The 16,728-nt window shown below is 48.6% G+C and overlaps 2 protein-coding genes across 3 annotated transcripts; both read right to left on the bottom strand.

The window, feature by feature from the left end:
- Window positions 1–364: 364 nt before the first annotated feature.
- LOC124693078 (pentatricopeptide repeat-containing protein At2g13600-like) lies at window positions 365–2,652 on the bottom strand. Of its 2 annotated transcripts, XM_047226531.1 has the most exons (2): window positions 2,386–2,625; window positions 366–2,349 (listed from the first exon to the last, which is right to left on the bottom strand). In XM_047226531.1, the coding sequence occupies exons 1-2, from the start codon at window positions 2,536–2,538 to the stop codon at window positions 736–738; spliced, it is 1,767 nt and encodes a 588-aa protein (XP_047082487.1). In that variant the 5' UTR covers window positions 2,539–2,625; the 3' UTR covers window positions 366–735. The 2 variants fall into 2 exon arrangements, with proteins under 2 accessions (XP_047082486.1, XP_047082487.1); XM_047226530.1 differs by having other exon boundaries at window positions 365–2,652.
- A 929-nt stretch (window positions 2,653–3,581) lies between these two features.
- On the bottom strand, window positions 3,582–6,731 carry LOC124693077 (ankyrin repeat-containing protein At2g01680). Its single transcript, XM_047226529.1, has 3 exons — window positions 6,445–6,731; window positions 5,664–6,073; window positions 3,582–4,607 (listed from the first exon to the last, which is right to left on the bottom strand). Exons 1-3 carry the CDS (start codon window positions 6,728–6,730, stop codon window positions 3,726–3,728), a joined length of 1,578 nt encoding a protein of 525 aa, XP_047082485.1. The 5' UTR covers window position 6,731; the 3' UTR covers window positions 3,582–3,725.
- Window positions 6,732–16,728: the final 9,997 nt, after the last annotated feature.

Here is a 16,728-nt window from a genome sequence, read left to right as displayed (position 1 = left end):
AGCAGCAGGTTGTCCATCTCCTTCATAACCTGAGAGCAGAGCATTCCAGGAAATCAGGTTTCTATCGTTCATCTTGAGAAACAGTAACCGGGCAACCTCAATGCAAGTGAGGACCTTAGCTATTTCCAGTATGTTTGTAAGCTGATGATATCTAATCAAGAGATTTTCTTCTTTGTGAGGATTGGATGTGTTTCTGTTTAGGACACGGGCTTGTACAAGCTTGCATGAATGTGCCATAACTTGAAAGTATGCTGTTTTCTGTATAGAAAGGTCTCCGAAATGATTTGCTGTTTAGTGTTGAACCCAGTTTTTTTTGCAATACTTCTTGCTAATGTCCATGTGTTGTTATAGATGTTATAAATCATAGATGCAGCTGAGTATCTTCTGCTGCGATTCTGATTGAAGAAGGCTGTATTTCCTTGATACTTTTGCACAGCTGCGAGAAACACTCATCAGGCCCCTGATTTGTTTATGCTACTAATTTCTCTCCTGCTTAGCTCATGGAAAATGGGTATAAGCTTTCGATGGGAAACAAAGAGCCAATTGTTTGTTGGAGACAAAACTACATCAATAGAGAACATGACAATTCAGAAGCAAGCAGGGCAATGCAATGCACTGCTGCACACTAATTGCTATCATAATTTCACTTACACTCTGAGCTACAAAGTCACACAATTAAATTCTTCAGCATCCTCAGAGATTCTGGAGAATAACCCTCGCTCTTTCCCATAACTGCTACAAAGTCACACAATGAAATTCTTCTCTTGAGATAAAGTAGCCATCTCCATATACCTTTGAGAATGCATCATGCACATACAAATTCCTCTCTTGGATCATTGAGCAAACATTTTCAGCGTCTCGCCATTGTCTACACCTGACATACATATGAACAAGCAAAGTTTGCAGTACCACATTCGTCTCATAGCCCGTCTTGATGAGATGAGCATGTATCTGTCTCCCGTAACGCAGATGCCCTTGGTACCGGCAAAGGCTTAAAAGCCCTGCCAAAGTGTATTGGTCAGGTCTAATGGACGCCTGCTCCATCTGACGGTAAATGTTTATTGAGGCAGCAGGCTGTCCATCCCCTACATAACCCGAGAGTAGAGCATTCCAGGATATCTGGTTCCTCTCGTTCATCCTGAGGAACAATAACCGGGCAACCTCGATGCAGCCACACTTGGCGTACATGTCAATAAGCTCAGTCTCCAAAACTACATTCATCTGGTATATGGCCTTGATGGCATGTGCATGGATCTGTCTTCCATATTCTGTATACCTCCTGTTGCCACAAAGCTTCAGAAGGTTCACAAAGGTATGTTGGTTAGCCTTTATGTTTGCAGACTCCATTTGCCGGAAGATGCTGAGTGCCAAATCAACCTGCCCATTTTCAACGTAGCCAGACAAGAGTGCATCCCATGCTACATAATTTCTCTCATCCATCCTGTCGAATACCACGCGAGCAAGTTCTGTCAAGCCACATTTCCCGTACATGTCAACAAGTGCGCTGCCCCGGATAGCATCGGTATCCAATGCTCTTCTAATCAAATAACCATGGAATGCACGGCCATTGTCAATGTCAGCCAAATGGGCGCAAGCTGCGACCCCGCTGCCAAGGGTGAAACGGTCGACGGTGAAACCAGACTCCTGCATTTGCATAACCATGTCGAGCGCCTCTTCACAAAGACCAAGACGGACATAACTTGCGATGATGGTATTCCAGCTTACTTGATCCCTGTCCACCATCGTCTCAAAAACCGACCTGCAATTACCCATGTCGCCGCACTTGCCGTACATGTCGATGAGGCAGTTCCACACAGTGGCACTCCTTTCAAACCCGAGGGAAACCGCCAACGCGTGCATCTGCTTCCCACGGACCAGGCACAGCAAAGCACTGCACGCCTGAATCGCCATCACAAGAACTGAATCAACTGGAAGCACCCCGGCACGCTGCATGGCGGAGAACGCATCCCAGGCTTCGTCCCACCGGCAAGAACGGACATAGCCTCCGATGATCACGCTCCAAGAAACCATGTTGGGCTCGTCGTCCATCTCAGCGAAGGCCTTGCCGGCATCATCCATCAGACCGGAATCAACGTATGCGCTGACCAGCGCAGTGCCCACGACGACATGCCGGCAGAGGGCGCACTTGACGACCAGGACATGCATGGCCCGGAGCATCCTGCTGTCGCGGAGGCGCGCGCAGGCTTTGAGCACGCTCGGGAGCATGAACTTGCTGATGGGCACTCCGTCCATCTGCAGCCTGCAGAAGAGCTCGGCGACCTCCGCGTGCTTGCTGGCATGCGCCAGCGCCAGGATCGCCGCGCTCGCGGTCTTCTCGCCGCTCCTGGGCGCTCTCCCGGGGCTTGCGCTCGTGCCGCTCCTCGGACGAGGCATTTCGTCGAACAGGGGGCCTGCTGTGGAGGCCGTGACGCTCCCCTCCTGCATTCCGTCGAACAGCCTGCCGTGGTTCGATCTCTGGGAGGTTCTTGGGCTGGTTGGCGCGAGCTGCTCCTGTAACGTGAGCGCGGAGACGGCCATGCGCCGGCGGCGATGGCGGCGGCCGGAGCAGGGGCCCCATTTGAGGTGGGCTCGTTGGGAGGTGGAAGGGAGAGGGAGCGGCTGTGGATAAGGGTGCAGTAGGCAAGAGTCCATCTGTCTGGTCTTCCGCTCAACTGAGCTCTTGCCTCTCGCGGAGTAGTACTACTGAAAGTTAACGACGACAATAGCGAAAAGTGTGTTTGACACATGAGTACCCGTTCTTCTGGTTTTTTAAAATCATATTTTTTGGATTTTGATTTTTTAATTAAATACCCATATACATATAAATATTCCGAAGGTACGGTAGGAATTTTGGAGAAAAATATGTTATATTTTGAGCTATACAAAAAGGAAAAAATTCTGACAAATATCTACTCATATACGTAGCCACAATTTTTTTTCCATGTAGCTCAAAATACAATTTCTATCGAAGCTTCACATCAGATTCAGAACATGTGTATGTATTCATAAAATAAATATGACGATTTTTTTTAAACAAAAATACATGATTTTTAAATATTTTAAAAATTAGGAGCATTGGTTCTCATGTGCACCAAACGTGCTTTCCGACAATAGCAGTGTCACCACTCACCATCTCTCCAACTGGAATTTATCTACAGAGTACATTGTTTATTTCGGAGTCAGTTTATGTTGTGGATGTTCCCTTCCAATGCACCTTAAAATTTTAAGCAGTTTTACAAAACTAAATCCCAGGATTTCAGAAGCAGGTTTTCACTTTTTTGTACAGCAGCAGCAAAAATGAACTAGGGAGCAAGCAATTTAAGAACTGATTTAGCCATAAAATCATTATTACTTTTTACCCTAAATAAAAAATGGAATAAAGCCCATCCCACCAGGATTTTACAGAGTTCAACAATTTCAAGCCCACAGTTTTGTAGAGCAGCTTGCAACGCTCGTGGTAATCAGTAGACGTATGTATAACACCGTACCTGTACCTGGAAACTGCAGCAGGTGCAGCTCTTCATTCTCCAGTATTATACATTAGCAACCATACTAGGATCCAGATCAATAGATCATCAGGATGGTGCAGAGATAAAAGGTCTGCGTACTGTACCTCACCACAGACCTAAAACAGCCGAGAAAATATGTACAAGGCGATTGTTTTCTCCCAACTACCTGTTCTTAATGTTACATCTTACATCGTCTACACAAGGATTTCTTACTCACTACAAAGCATAGATTTTCTTCTCATGGTCTTCAACGGCTTCCAGGTCTGACAACCCTTCTCGCATAGACCAGGAGAAGGACTTGCTGCCGCTCGCCCTCCTGATGCGCCGCTGCCTGTCTTCGCCAAACTTGAACCGCGGGCGCAGCAACAGATAGGCCAGGAACAAGAGGGTCCCAATCATGATCGGCCCTCCAACAGCTGATATGGTGAAAGCCATCCAGGCATGCTGCGGGCCAACTACAACATAAGCCAATGACACAAATGCCGCACACGTGCTAAGGCACGCTGACCACATTAGCTTATTTACGATCTTGATGATCTGCTTCTGCGCACCAGTTTCCCAGGCAACCAGGGTGATCTGCACCACGACCACCGCGAGCGAAATGAAAAGGGCGATGGCGTTCAGAAGACAGAAGACGCGGAAACCGGTGAGCTTGGATATGTAGGCTTCACCGATTTCGCCCCCATCTTTAGTATCCTGGTAGTATTGGCCTGGCAAGTTGAATATCGAAACAAACGCGATGGAGGCAATCAGGATCGCTACCAGAGTAACTGAGTTGATGGTGTTCTGAACTGCCTCTCTGTGTAGTTTCCGCAGTTCTTTGGCAATCCCTGTCACTCTTTTGTTGGTCTTGGCGTTCTCGTTGAGCTGTGCTTGCACATTGTGCTTGATATCACTCACAGTCCTCCTTAGCTCTGATGCTTCATCAACCTTACCTACATTTACTGCATTCTTTGCGCCAGCCTCTGACAGCCACTCTATTATTTCCATTTTAGACTCACCATATGGAACCTTCTCAGCCAAGTCCATAGCTGTTTCGTTATGATTATTGATAGCATTAACTTCGAGTGTCTCATAGCTAAGCAGAAGTTGAACCATCTGGAGACAAAAAAAGTCAGCAGAGAATGGAGTCAATGGAAGTACGCTGGGATATAAAGCACCAAGAAATATATCAGTTCATGTGAAAAAAGTGAATCTTCCCTTGAAGGAAACAAGATGTACTTTTTGTAGTTCTGTTTCAAATTCACATAATACTTAAGATGCAACCAGATTAACTGCAGATCTTAATTTTGATAGTTACTGATTCAGGGACCAGCAAAAATTCAACTAGAGAGCATTTAGACAAACGGCAGAAGCATTTAGACAAACGGCATCAGCATTGTAACTGCACCCAGTGCCTTTCAATTTCACACACAATACCACTGAATAAAATGCCAAAGAGCCATGGGTATCCTTATCTTAGCTTTATCGCTAGTCCAGCTGACGTACAAAGGTTCAACGTAGATGTACTGGAAAATAGGCTCTAGTGGCAGAAATTCAACAATGACAAGAAATGTCTTCATACTTTAATAGTGCTTAATCACTCAGAGAAGATGGTCACACATTATGAGCTATATTGAGAAGTCTGTAGTAACTCAATTTACCAATCCTACTGAAATTAGCATGTTGTAACCAATGCCCCAATTGCTGTGTTATTGTTGTGTTATTATCTTATAATACAATCTCTACATTTGGTTAAGTCTGGCGTAATATATTCACGGTAGTATGATATCCTCCGGCACACTGCAAAATCACTTTCTTAGCAAGCACTGACATCCTGGAGCTAGTATACTCATGAGGAGACAAAGAGATGTACAAGACCCTATGCCCGGTAGCCCATTATGTTAAAAGTCCTCTTCTCCAATTGCCAATGGCCAATTATTTAGTGCATGCATGAACTAATACCACTATCAGGCCAAATATAACTGCACAAATTTTGGTGCTAGCAGTCTAGCACGGACACATGCTCTATGTAGAAAAATAGTGTTGCAACATAAAAAAAAAAAGTATACTTAGGTATGACTGTTTCAAGCAAGGTAGGGTTAACCAAAAAGTCACACAAACAAGATAAGGTACAGCTATAAAATTACATGATTTTGGCAAATATAACTATACCTGGGGCCTCCATTTCCGTGTAGCTATATGCAAAGCCGTGTTTGCTTTCTTGTCACGCACGTTGAGGATGGAAACATCAGCCATGAGCAATTCTTCGACCACATCCGTGTTTTTACCCTTGACGGCCATGTGAAGGGCAGTTTGGCCCTTCCTATCTCTGATTGGAACAATCCCAGGATCCCTCTCTATGAGTGCCTTGACGATGCGATGGTACCCGATTCTCACAGTAGTATGCAGCGCCGTCTTGCCATTCTTCCGCACAATCCTTAGGCAGTTATCGTCAGTGTCCAATATAGCATTCACCACGTCCAAGTGGTCTTTCACGGCAGCAGAGTACAGTGGGCTAGTGTTGGACGAGTCGCACACTGAGCAGAGCTCGGGCCACCGCCCCAGAAACTCCTTGACAACCTCTGTTAGGAAAGGAATTTGTCAGTCTACTTGCCATGAGAAAAGACCATAGCATTCCTCAATGAGCAATAGTGGCTGGATCAGCAAAACCTTCACAAAAATGTAGTAGGTTTAACAAATCTTGCTGGTACTGTGGTATAACCACAACCCTTGCTGCGGTCTCACATGTACTGGCATAGTGGCATACATACATACGTACATCCAATTTGGTGGAACCGCAAAGTCTACAAAATCGAAAGCTAGCCTGAACCACTCGATCTAGCTAAGGCGAGGGCAGCTGGGCTCGCCTAGAACAGGATCAGCAACCGATTGGAGTTTGGAAGTTGCAAGACCCGGCCGAGCGGAAGTAATCGGGTGAAAAGGAAGTGCTCACCGGTGTGGCCCTGCTTTGCGGCGACGTGGAAGGCGTCGAGGTCGAGGCGGGAGCGGAGCGTGGCGGCCTCGAGGTCGTAGAGCGGGAGGAGGAGCCGGACGACCTCGAGCGCGCCGGCCTCGGCCGCGACGTAGAGCGCGGACTCCCCGGCCTCCGTCTGCGCGGCGACGAGCGGCGCGGTGGAGCCGGACGCCCCGGCGTCGCTCAGCAGGCGGCGCACGGCGGCGGCGTCCGCGGATCGGACGGCCGCGAAGAGCGCCTGGTGGGAGAGCGGCGGGAGATCCATCGGCGGGAGGGCGGGCCGCCGTGGGGAACCGACTGCGTCGCGGGGGTGGGTCGGGAGGCTCCCGCCGTCGCTGTCAGCACAGTCCCAGTGATTGGTGCGGGTGGACTGCTCTCAAGGTGGTGGTGGTTCGGAAAAGAAAATAAAATGAAATGCTGCTCGTCTTTTCTGTCTCTCTTTTTTACGGACAAGTGGAGTGGGAAGAAAGGGCGAAAGCAGAGACGCGTCGTCCGCATGTGCTCGCTGGATTCCTTCCTGCGTCTGATTTCACTCGTCGTCCTTGTTTCCGGACCAACAAACGTGCGCTTCGTGTTTTAATTCCTTCTTCTTTTCGACATTGTGTTTTTCTTTATAAACTCTCGAGATTCTGTTTGGCTTGTAGCTTGTGTGATGCATCTCTAACAGTAACCGAAAAAAAGAAATCCAAACCGAAAAAGTCCGGCGAACTATATAGGTTCAGGCCGAAAGTAGGCTAGAATGGAGCCCGAACTCGCGGCCTGGCCTGTGAAACGAGTTCGGGGCCCGAGAAACTCGGCGGCCACCCAGTATTAAAACATATAGCGGAGGGGAGTTCGGTTTTCAAAGCCTACCTCCCTCCGCCGCTTCCACTCCCTCCTCTGCCGCCAGCTTCCGAAATCTAGCTCGCAGCAGCCCACATTCGCCCTAGCTCCGCGACGCGATGGCCTCCCGTGGTTGTTCAGCAGGGCGCGGCGCGGAATTGGGCGGCGGGGACTCGCCGCCGCGGCCCCCGTGTTCCGCACGAACGAGGAACGTCGGAAGTTTAACCGGTCGGAGGACGCGCGCAAGCGCAGTGCCCGCCGATGGACGAACTGGAGGCTCACGCCCCCAGGGAAGCTCGCCAAGTACGCCAATGGCGGCGAGGGCTCGTTGTCATACGATCTGGACGGCTACGATCTGGACGGCGGAGGCCCGCCCGCGCTTCCGCCGGGAGGAGGCGGACGCTGTCCACCAAGTTCATGAATACGAGGCAGCTCGCCGGGAGGAGCGCGTCCGTCGCGTCAAGCTTAAGATAGTCGAGCTTGACGACGAGGAGTGAAGCTCTTCACCCGTGTCGACGCCGTCATCCGCCTCGACGCTTTGCCACCACCGGCACCGCCGCGCGCAGAGGCCAATTTGGCCGCATTTTGCTTCAAATTAGTTAGCGCGGTTAGGGGTTAGTAAGTAATTTAGGTTCGCTAATTGGATTATGTAACTTATGATGCTCAATCGGAATATCAAATGCCATCTATATATATGATCATCGACGAATTTCCCCGCGATATTTCAAATGCATTTTTTCAGTTCGTGTTTTACAGGTTCTGTTCTGCAGCTGCAAAATCTTCGTCCCCCGCGTTTTTGGTGCCTTAGGTCATGAAAGCTCGCCCATACGATGGTGGGTTTGCTAATATGCACAATCCCGTTTTTTTTTTGTTTGGCAAATCTCATCCTTTGACAAAACTAGTGTCTTAATCTGAATCTTTAGCTAAAACTATTTTGAAATCTGATTCGTGGGTTCGACGCTAACTAAAATGAAGTAAAGTTGTACGAATCGGCGTGAAAGAAAATCAGCACAGTGAGGTGCGAGCCAAACTCTCCAAAATGCTTTCGTTTTTTTTTCTGGATCAAGGACCATAGCCCCAGCCTCTGCATCCAAAGGATGCACACAACTTTCTTCTTTATAAAATTATTCGCAATGCCTTACAAGGGGAATACAAAGATCAATCTCGAAGCCTCCTTCCTAGCGACAACTCGCTATACCTACGACGAAGGGGGGACCATGAAGGCCATACTCCCTAACGGTACACCAAAACACATCATCCAAAAAGCAAAACCCTGAGAGTATGCCATTGCACACGTCGCAGAGTTTGCAACCGCCATCTATCTCGAACCCATCTCCAAGCGAGATCAACGTATTGACCGTGCCAGGCCTGCCATCGATGTCACCATAATACCAAACAGCTCCACCATCCTGCCCGCGTCCAGCAATCCTCGCCCGTCTTCGATACCCTGCAGCTCCACGCGGCTGAGAATCATCGACGGCAACGTGGTAGATGAACACCACTCCACCAAAAACCACCTCCATCCAGCCGCTGCTCCAAAAACGATGCCCCAAGAGGTAGCACGACGTAGGAAGCGCCGTCATCGTCTGATCCTGGCTGGATCTAGGGTTTCTCCCGGAGCAGCACGAGTGAGTGCCCGCAGACTGCGACGACGATGCCTTCAAGAAGGAAGCGACGCTTAACGACGCCATCGCCCGCCAATCTTGACACGGTTTTCACCGACAGCCGTGAGTCCCCAACTCGGCGAGAGCACACGGAGAAGCCAGCAAAGATGATGCCTTCGCAGGGGAACGACGCCAATAGCTGCCACCATCATCCACCAATTACGAAGTCAAGGCTCGGTGTTCACCGGTGGCCCCTTCGCCGCTAGCTCGTCGTCGACTAGATCTTCATCGCCGGGGTAGAGGGATCTCATGATCCGCCACCCCAGCAACCAGCCGATCTCCTCCGGCGAAGAAGAAGTCCCTCCACCGTCGAACCCAAGGCTGCTGCCCCGGGCGACCTCCTACCGCGGGAGAAGCCCTAGATCATCGCCCCTCACCGGCGAGAGGCGGAGGGAATGGCGCTGTCCGCCACCACCGGCGTGCCAGCGATGGGAGGCGGGGATGCCTGATGTCTACGCACGCTTCTATTCCTGTAGACAGTGTTGGGCCTCCAAGAGCAGAGGTTTGTAGAACAGCAACAAGTTTCCCTTAAGTGAATCACCCAAGGTTTATCGAACTCAGGGAGGTAGAGGTCAAAGATATCCCTCTCAAGCAACCCCGCAATTAAGATACAAGAAGTCTCTTGTGTCCCCAACACACCTAATACACTTGTCAGATGTATATGTGCACTAGTTCGGCGAAGAGATAGTGAAATACAAGTAATATGGATGATTGTAAGTAGTAATTGCAATCTGAAATAAAAATGGCAGCAAGCGAACATGTAACAGAACTTGTTGGAAACGATGTTTCAATGCTTAGAAACAAGGCCTAGGGATCATACTTTCACTAGTGGACACTCTCAACAATGATCACATAACTGAATAAATAAATGCCACTCTTAAACACTCTCTTGTTGGATAACAAACACCATTCATTGTGTAGGGCTTCAAAGCACACCTCAAGCCGGAGTAAACAAGCTCCACAACTTCATAAGGGAATCACACACGATGCGCACACTGTCACCGGCACACCGTGGAGAGTGAATCCGGAGTTCATATTAAAGTAACCTCTAGAGTGCATAATAGACCGTTGCAATTTAGACCGAGTACTAACATAGCATACACACCGTCACCAATAGCTATGAAAGGGGGAATAGATCACATCAATACTATCATAGTAATAGTTAACTTCATAATCTACAAGAGATTACAATCATAACCTACGCCAAGTACTACATGATGCACACACTGTCAACTTTACATCATGAAGGAGGAATAGACTACTTTAATAACATCACTAGAGTAGCACATAGATTAATAGTGATACAAAGGTCATGATCACATAAAGATCACATCATGGGAGAGAGAGATGAACCACATAGCTACCGGTAGAGCCCTCAGCCTCGGGGGAGAACTACTCCCTCCTCATCTTGGGAGACAGCAACGGCGATGAAGATGGCGGTGGTGTCGATGGAGATGACTCCGGGGGCAATTCCCCATCCCGGCGGCGTGCCGAAACAGAGATTCTGTTCCCCGAAACTTGTCTTCGCGATGGCGGTGACATAGGCATCCCCAATGGGCCTGCAAAAGATGGTACCCGGGGTTTACTGGAGGCCCACGACCCGAAAGATAAAGAGAATCGGAAGCCCGAATTACTATTAAGGAAATCTAGAGTTGTATTAGGAAATAATACTTGTAATCTCGCGGATGGGTTGGAAACCCTCCCGGACTCTGTAACTTGTGTATTACTAATCCCTCGGCTCCGCCTCCTATATAAGGGGGAGTCGAGGGACAAAGAAAGTAACGAATCATTGTCTCACAAACCCTAGTTTTCATATTGTCGAGTACTTTTCGGCTGAAACCGTCGAGATCTACTTGCCCTCTACTTTCGACTAAAACCCTAGTCTACAACCCGTAGGCATTGATAAGTTAATCCCTTGTCAGGCGGCGGCTACGGAACTCTTCGTGGAATATCGTCGATTATTTTAGGGTTTTCGATTCTGGGAGAATATATAGGCAAAGGGGCGATGTCGGTGGAGCCCCGAGGGGCACACCCCATAGGGCGGCGCGGCCAGGGGTGGGGTCGCGCCCCCCTAGGGTGTGGCCGCCTCGTGGCTCCTCTTCGTCTCCTCTTCGGTGTTCTGGAAGCCTCCGTGGAAAATAAGACCGTGGGCTTTTGTTTCGTCCAATTCCGAGAATATTTCCTGTGTAGGATTTCTAAACCAAAAATAGCGTAAAACAGAACTGGCGCTTCGGCATCTTGTTAATAGGTTAGTACCGGAAAATGCATCAAAATGATATAAAGTATGAATAAAACATGTAGGTATTGTCATAAAACTAGCATGGAACATAATAAATTATAGATATGTTGGAACCGTATCAAGCATCCCCAAGCTTAGTTCCTACTCGCCCTCGAGTAGGTAAATGATAACAAGGATAATTTCTTAAGTGACATGCTACCAACATGATCTTGATCAATACTGTTGTAAAGCATATGAGATGAATGAAGTGATTCAAAGCAATGGTAAAGATAATGACTACACAACTGAATCATATAGCAAAGACTTTTCATGAATAGTACTTTCAAGACAAGCATCAAAAAGTCTTGCATAAGAGTTAACTCATAAAGCAATAGATTCTTAATAAGAGGTTTTGAAGCAACACAAAGGAAGATTTAAGTTTCAGCAGCTTGCTTTCAACTTTCAACATGTATATCTCATGGATAATTGTCAACACAAAGTAATATGATGAGTGCAATAAGCAAGCATGTAAGAATCAATGCACACAGTTGACACAAGTGTTTGCTTCTAAGATGGAAAGAAGTAGGTAAACTGACTCAACATAAAGTAAAAGAAAGGCCCTTCGCAGAGGGAAGCAGCGATTACTCATGTGCTAGAGCTTTTTATTTTGAAAACATGGAAACAATTTTGTCAACAGTAGTAATAATTCATATGTGTTATGCATAAAACCTCCTATAAGTTGCAAACCTCATGCATCGAATACTAATAGTGCCCGCTCCTTGTCCTAATTAGCTCGGATTTCCATGGATTATCATTGCATTACATATGTTTCAACCAAGTGTCACAAAGGGGTACCTCTATGCCACCTGTACAAAGGTCCAAGGAGATAGATCACATTTGATTTCTCAATTTTGATAGATCTCAACTTGAGGACATCCATACCGGGACAACATAGAAAACAGATAATGGACTCCTCTTTAATGCTTAAAGCATTCAACAACAGATAATTGTTGCGGTCAGAAACCCACCGGCGAGCAGCGACGGGCAACACAGTATAGTCGGGAGGCTCCCAGGACTGCGGCTGGCCCTGGTCCCTCCGAGCGACGGCCCGCAAAGACTCGGCACGCACGTCCGATGCTGGTGCAATGGCGTGCCACCTGACCTATACCTGGTCAGGAAGGTGATGGATGGGCCTCGCTTAGTTTCCTGCATGGCATACACGTAAACATTAAATACGAGCCTCGATCGGCTCTCAGGTTATCCTGTGAATCGGCTCAAGGAGCCGATCCACCCATGATCCGTACGAGGCGTACGAATATATGGTGGTCCTGCTTGATCAAAATAAAGCTAAAACGACCTACTACGATTTAGGGTTTTCACCACATAATCGGAACATCCTACTCGTGATTGAGCTCGGCGGCCACGCACGGTGATCGTAAACCGACCCTAGACAAGGCCTAAAAACCAACATAAAGTTGATCCCCGGAACATCCTGTCTAGGGCTAGCAAACTACACCCTACGCGCCACTGGATCCTTCAACCCGTTTTTGTAAGGCCTAACTATGCAGATATTAAACTAATCCTTGAAGAACAAGGAGCAACCATAACGGATCGGATCTACTAAATAATGATCAAGTGGGGTGCCGCCCCTACACCTAAGATAGGTGTAAGGGCGGCTAGACGTCTAAGGGTTGCACGGACGAAAGCATATGATACGATGAAACAATGCTAACCCTAACACATCTATGATAACTACGTTGCTCGCCATCAACAAGGCTTCAGCACGAGCAATGCATGAATAGTCGAATAAACGTGTACTGCCTAGATCAGCATGATGCTTACCCGGAAGAAAACCCTCGAGACAAGGGAGTTGGCGATGCGCCTAGATTGGTTTGTGGTGAACGTGATTGTTGTTTATTTCATAAACCCTAGATACATATTTATAGCCCGTAGACTTTCTAACGTGGGAATAATCCCAACCGTGCACGAGCCAAATTCTATCTAACCGACACGTATCCTACTATATTTACAGATACACGGGCAAACTAGCCCAAACTTTGCATATAAGGCCGATTCATGTATTTCTTCTATGTATATTCTTCAAGCCCATCTTTAATCGCGGCCCACCTCTGATCCGGTCAAATTCTGGTGATAACACATGCCCCCCTGGTTTTGGAAATGACAATTCCAAAATCACTCTACTTTTTCTTCGTCGGGTCATGTCGTGGCAGAAGCGTAACCGTCGCAGTATCCTTTATCATGATGCCTTGCCCTCACAACTTCTCTGCAAGATTTGATAGCTTTAACATCACTTCCTCGGAAACCGTAATGGCATTAAATCTCCACTATACCCCCTTTATTTAACTGTGCCGAACGGTTCACCACTTCATCCCCTTGCTCTGTTCTGGCCATCGGCACCCAAAAAACCCTCTTTCCATGTAGCAATGTCTTCCTCTTCCTCCATCTCCTCAGGCCTTTCTCTCCAATCTTCTTCCTCGAGCGAGCAAGAGTGGAACTTTGACCACGTGCCAGATGGCCCACCCGAAGCACTCGTCGGGTCAGATGGTGACTTACCTCTGACCGATGGGGAGGATGACCTCCAATTCCTCATCGAAGGGGAGCTGAAGAGCGAGAGCGAAGACGACCTCCACTCCTGGGCGAACTCCACCTCCTCCGACGAGGAGGAGGAGGAAGAAGAAGAAGCGGAAGAAGAGGAGGAAGAGGAGGAGGATGATTCCTCCTCCTCCGCTGGGTATCCGCCAGCGAAGCGCTTCCGCGCTTGGGCGGACAGCGAGGACGATGATGATGACGAGGAAGAAGAGGCTTCGGCCAAGGGCTGGGGCAACAGCGACGAGGAACTCTCCGGAAGCAGCGCCGACGGCATCTACGATGCCGACAGCGAGGCCAGCGAAGATTAGTAAAGTAGGACTAGTAGTTCCTGAGCAATCGGCTCTTCTTTTGTTCTTCCTTTCTTGAGCAATCGGCTCTTTATTGTAAAAAAAACCCCTCTTATGAATGAAGAAGACATTTCTCAGCTGATTCTGTCCCTTTTCCAACTTTGCCGATTGTTAAAGTGAGTCAACACATTAAGAGCCGATGGCAGTGCATCGGCCCTTGCCATAAAACTCGAGCAAGGCCAACTCTATTGTCTATTCAAATGGTAACCTGCGACTTATCCGAAAGAGCAAAACTCAAATCTCCAAATCGCCGCTTGAACAGATCCAACCCACGGCCATATGAACGTCAGATGTCAATCGCGCAGGTTCGCAACTGCAACGGACCCAAAGGCAATATCATCCAATGCCCACGCTAGGGTCTCAGGCCTGAAGGTGATCCTTAACCACTCCTTGCTGTTCGAACATAGCGCCTTGCTCTATCTTTTTGCATCAACAGAAACGGCCCTGACCGTGTAGATGATGACGGCTTCCCTTTCAAATTCCTTTCAGCAGCCCTGGCGGTCTTCTTCAGCAACAACTCACCGCTTTTGAAGCGGGTTCCGATGCAGGGTCAGCCGATGTCACTCCAATCGGCTTCCAAAAACAGAGTGTCTACCAAATCAGCTGCCCCCCCGAGCCTCAGTTAAGGCAAGAACAGCGGCGAGGACACGCAGTTCAGTCAAAGGGCCTCGAACTCAGGCAATTCTGAGATAGCCACCATGCAGAACCAGCCAGACTTGCCACCGTCGAAAGCCGATATTGCAGACAAAACACCAATCGGCTTAATGAACAAAAGGCTGTCTTGTACGCCAAACTGACACCTCTGACAGTACTGCTGAACTGGCGACCTTGCGCAAAGGGTTGGAAGTCCTCGAAGAGAAGGTTCGGGCAACAAAACCGGCTCATTGAAGCTGAGGCAGCTCTCATTGTTCACTCCCTCGAGGAAGCAGAAGGCCTCGAAGCTGAACTGAAGACCGACTTGGTCGAAATCCGCGTCTGGAACACGCAGCTGGTAGATCCTGTGTAATTTGTACTAGAGTCGATGGCTGTGCATCGGCTTTGTTCCTTAGTTCTAAAGTCGATGTCCGTGCATCGGCTGTACATCATGAGAATTTTTTTTTACCGGCCGATTTTTCTATCGGCCCCCAATATTTCACTACACATGTATCACACATGTTCCTCCGATTAGGTGCCCCCCGAGCCGAATATGCCAGGTAACTGCGGATATCGGCTCTGTAGTTAGCCAAGGCACTGTATCTGAACGTCGGCTCCGTTAGGACCAATGTTGACTTCTTCCAGCTCATCAGCCGACGTAAACCCATTGCCCGTTAGATTGACGTTGAACACAGGCAGAACGTATGGTGAGGATAATTTTGGCCGATTGCTGGAATCGGCCTCCATGTTGATTGAATCGCTCAATGAAGGTTTTGCAATGTTCGTCCATAGATCTTTGGGGCCGATCACAAGGATCGGCCTCGCCACGTTCGTCCATAGATTTGTTCCTGCTATACGGTCAGGCCGGTGGATAAGACCAGCCTAACCCCATCCTTCGTGACGTCGATGCGCTCGCAGTCGTCCAAATTGATGCCTGAGAGTGGCTCTTGGCCTGTCGTCTCCCAAACGTTCATGCCAGCCGTTGAAATCTCGGCTGAGTCATCTGCGTGGACGACCTCTACTTCATCTCCATCCCACTGTATTAAGCATTGGTGCATCGTGGATGGAATGCAACAGCTTGGCGTGGATCCAATCTCTCCCTAGCAGGACAAAGCATAGGTGCTCTTGTTATCGACAATAAAGAACGTCGTAGGGATGGTTTTCCTTCCTACGGTCGGATCCACGTTCGTAACACCTTGTGCGTCGGATGCTTGGCCGTTGAAATCGCTCGTTGTCACGTTGGTCTTGATCAGATCCGAGCTAGAGCGTCCCAACCGACGTAGCATGGAGTATGGCATAATGTTGATCGCCGCTCCGTGTCCACCAAGCATCTTGTTGACAGAGCTGCCCATTGATATAGCCTCGCAAGTACCGGGCCTTCAGTGTGTATGTAGCTTCTTTCTCGTGGCTTCTCAAAGATAACCGGCCGTGGGCCGCAATCAAGTTGTGCCACAGGTGCTTCGTCTAATCCCGGAGCACTAAACTCCGTCGTAAGGATGAACACCATGTTTGTGCCGCCCGATGTCTCATCATCGGCTTTCTTTTGTCCGGGGCGCCACTCTTTCCTTTGTGGCCGACCTTCTTCGTCCAGTGGTTCGCTGAATTTTTGCGGCCAGATCAGGCCGCGCCTTCCTTAACGTGTGCAGGTATAACCTTTCGGCTTCCTACAAACCACGTAGTCGCTGAACCCTACGCTTTTGGGAATGGCTGAGTCCATCAGGGCACCACCTTGGCCGGTGGTACTTATCTTCTTCTTCTTCATCGTCCTCTAGTTCCTCGAGATCTACTACCTGATAGGACTCAGCGTGCTTGTTCCGAGGCGGGAGAGGCCCTAGACGTTCGAACACGGACACGTTAGCTGCATCCTTCTTCTTCTGTCTACATTCTGGGCAGTTGCCGATTTTAGGCAATCGGCTCATTCCTGAATCCCAGCAGTGTCTGAAGAAGGGACAGACCCAGTGCCTATCCA

The sequence above is a fragment of the Lolium rigidum genome, chromosome 2, assembly GCF_022539505.1.
Source record: "Lolium rigidum isolate FL_2022 chromosome 2, APGP_CSIRO_Lrig_0.1, whole genome shotgun sequence".
Classification (NCBI taxonomy): domain Eukaryota; kingdom Viridiplantae; phylum Streptophyta; class Magnoliopsida; order Poales; family Poaceae; genus Lolium; species Lolium rigidum.
This window is presented reverse-complemented; position numbering and strand designations above follow the sequence as displayed.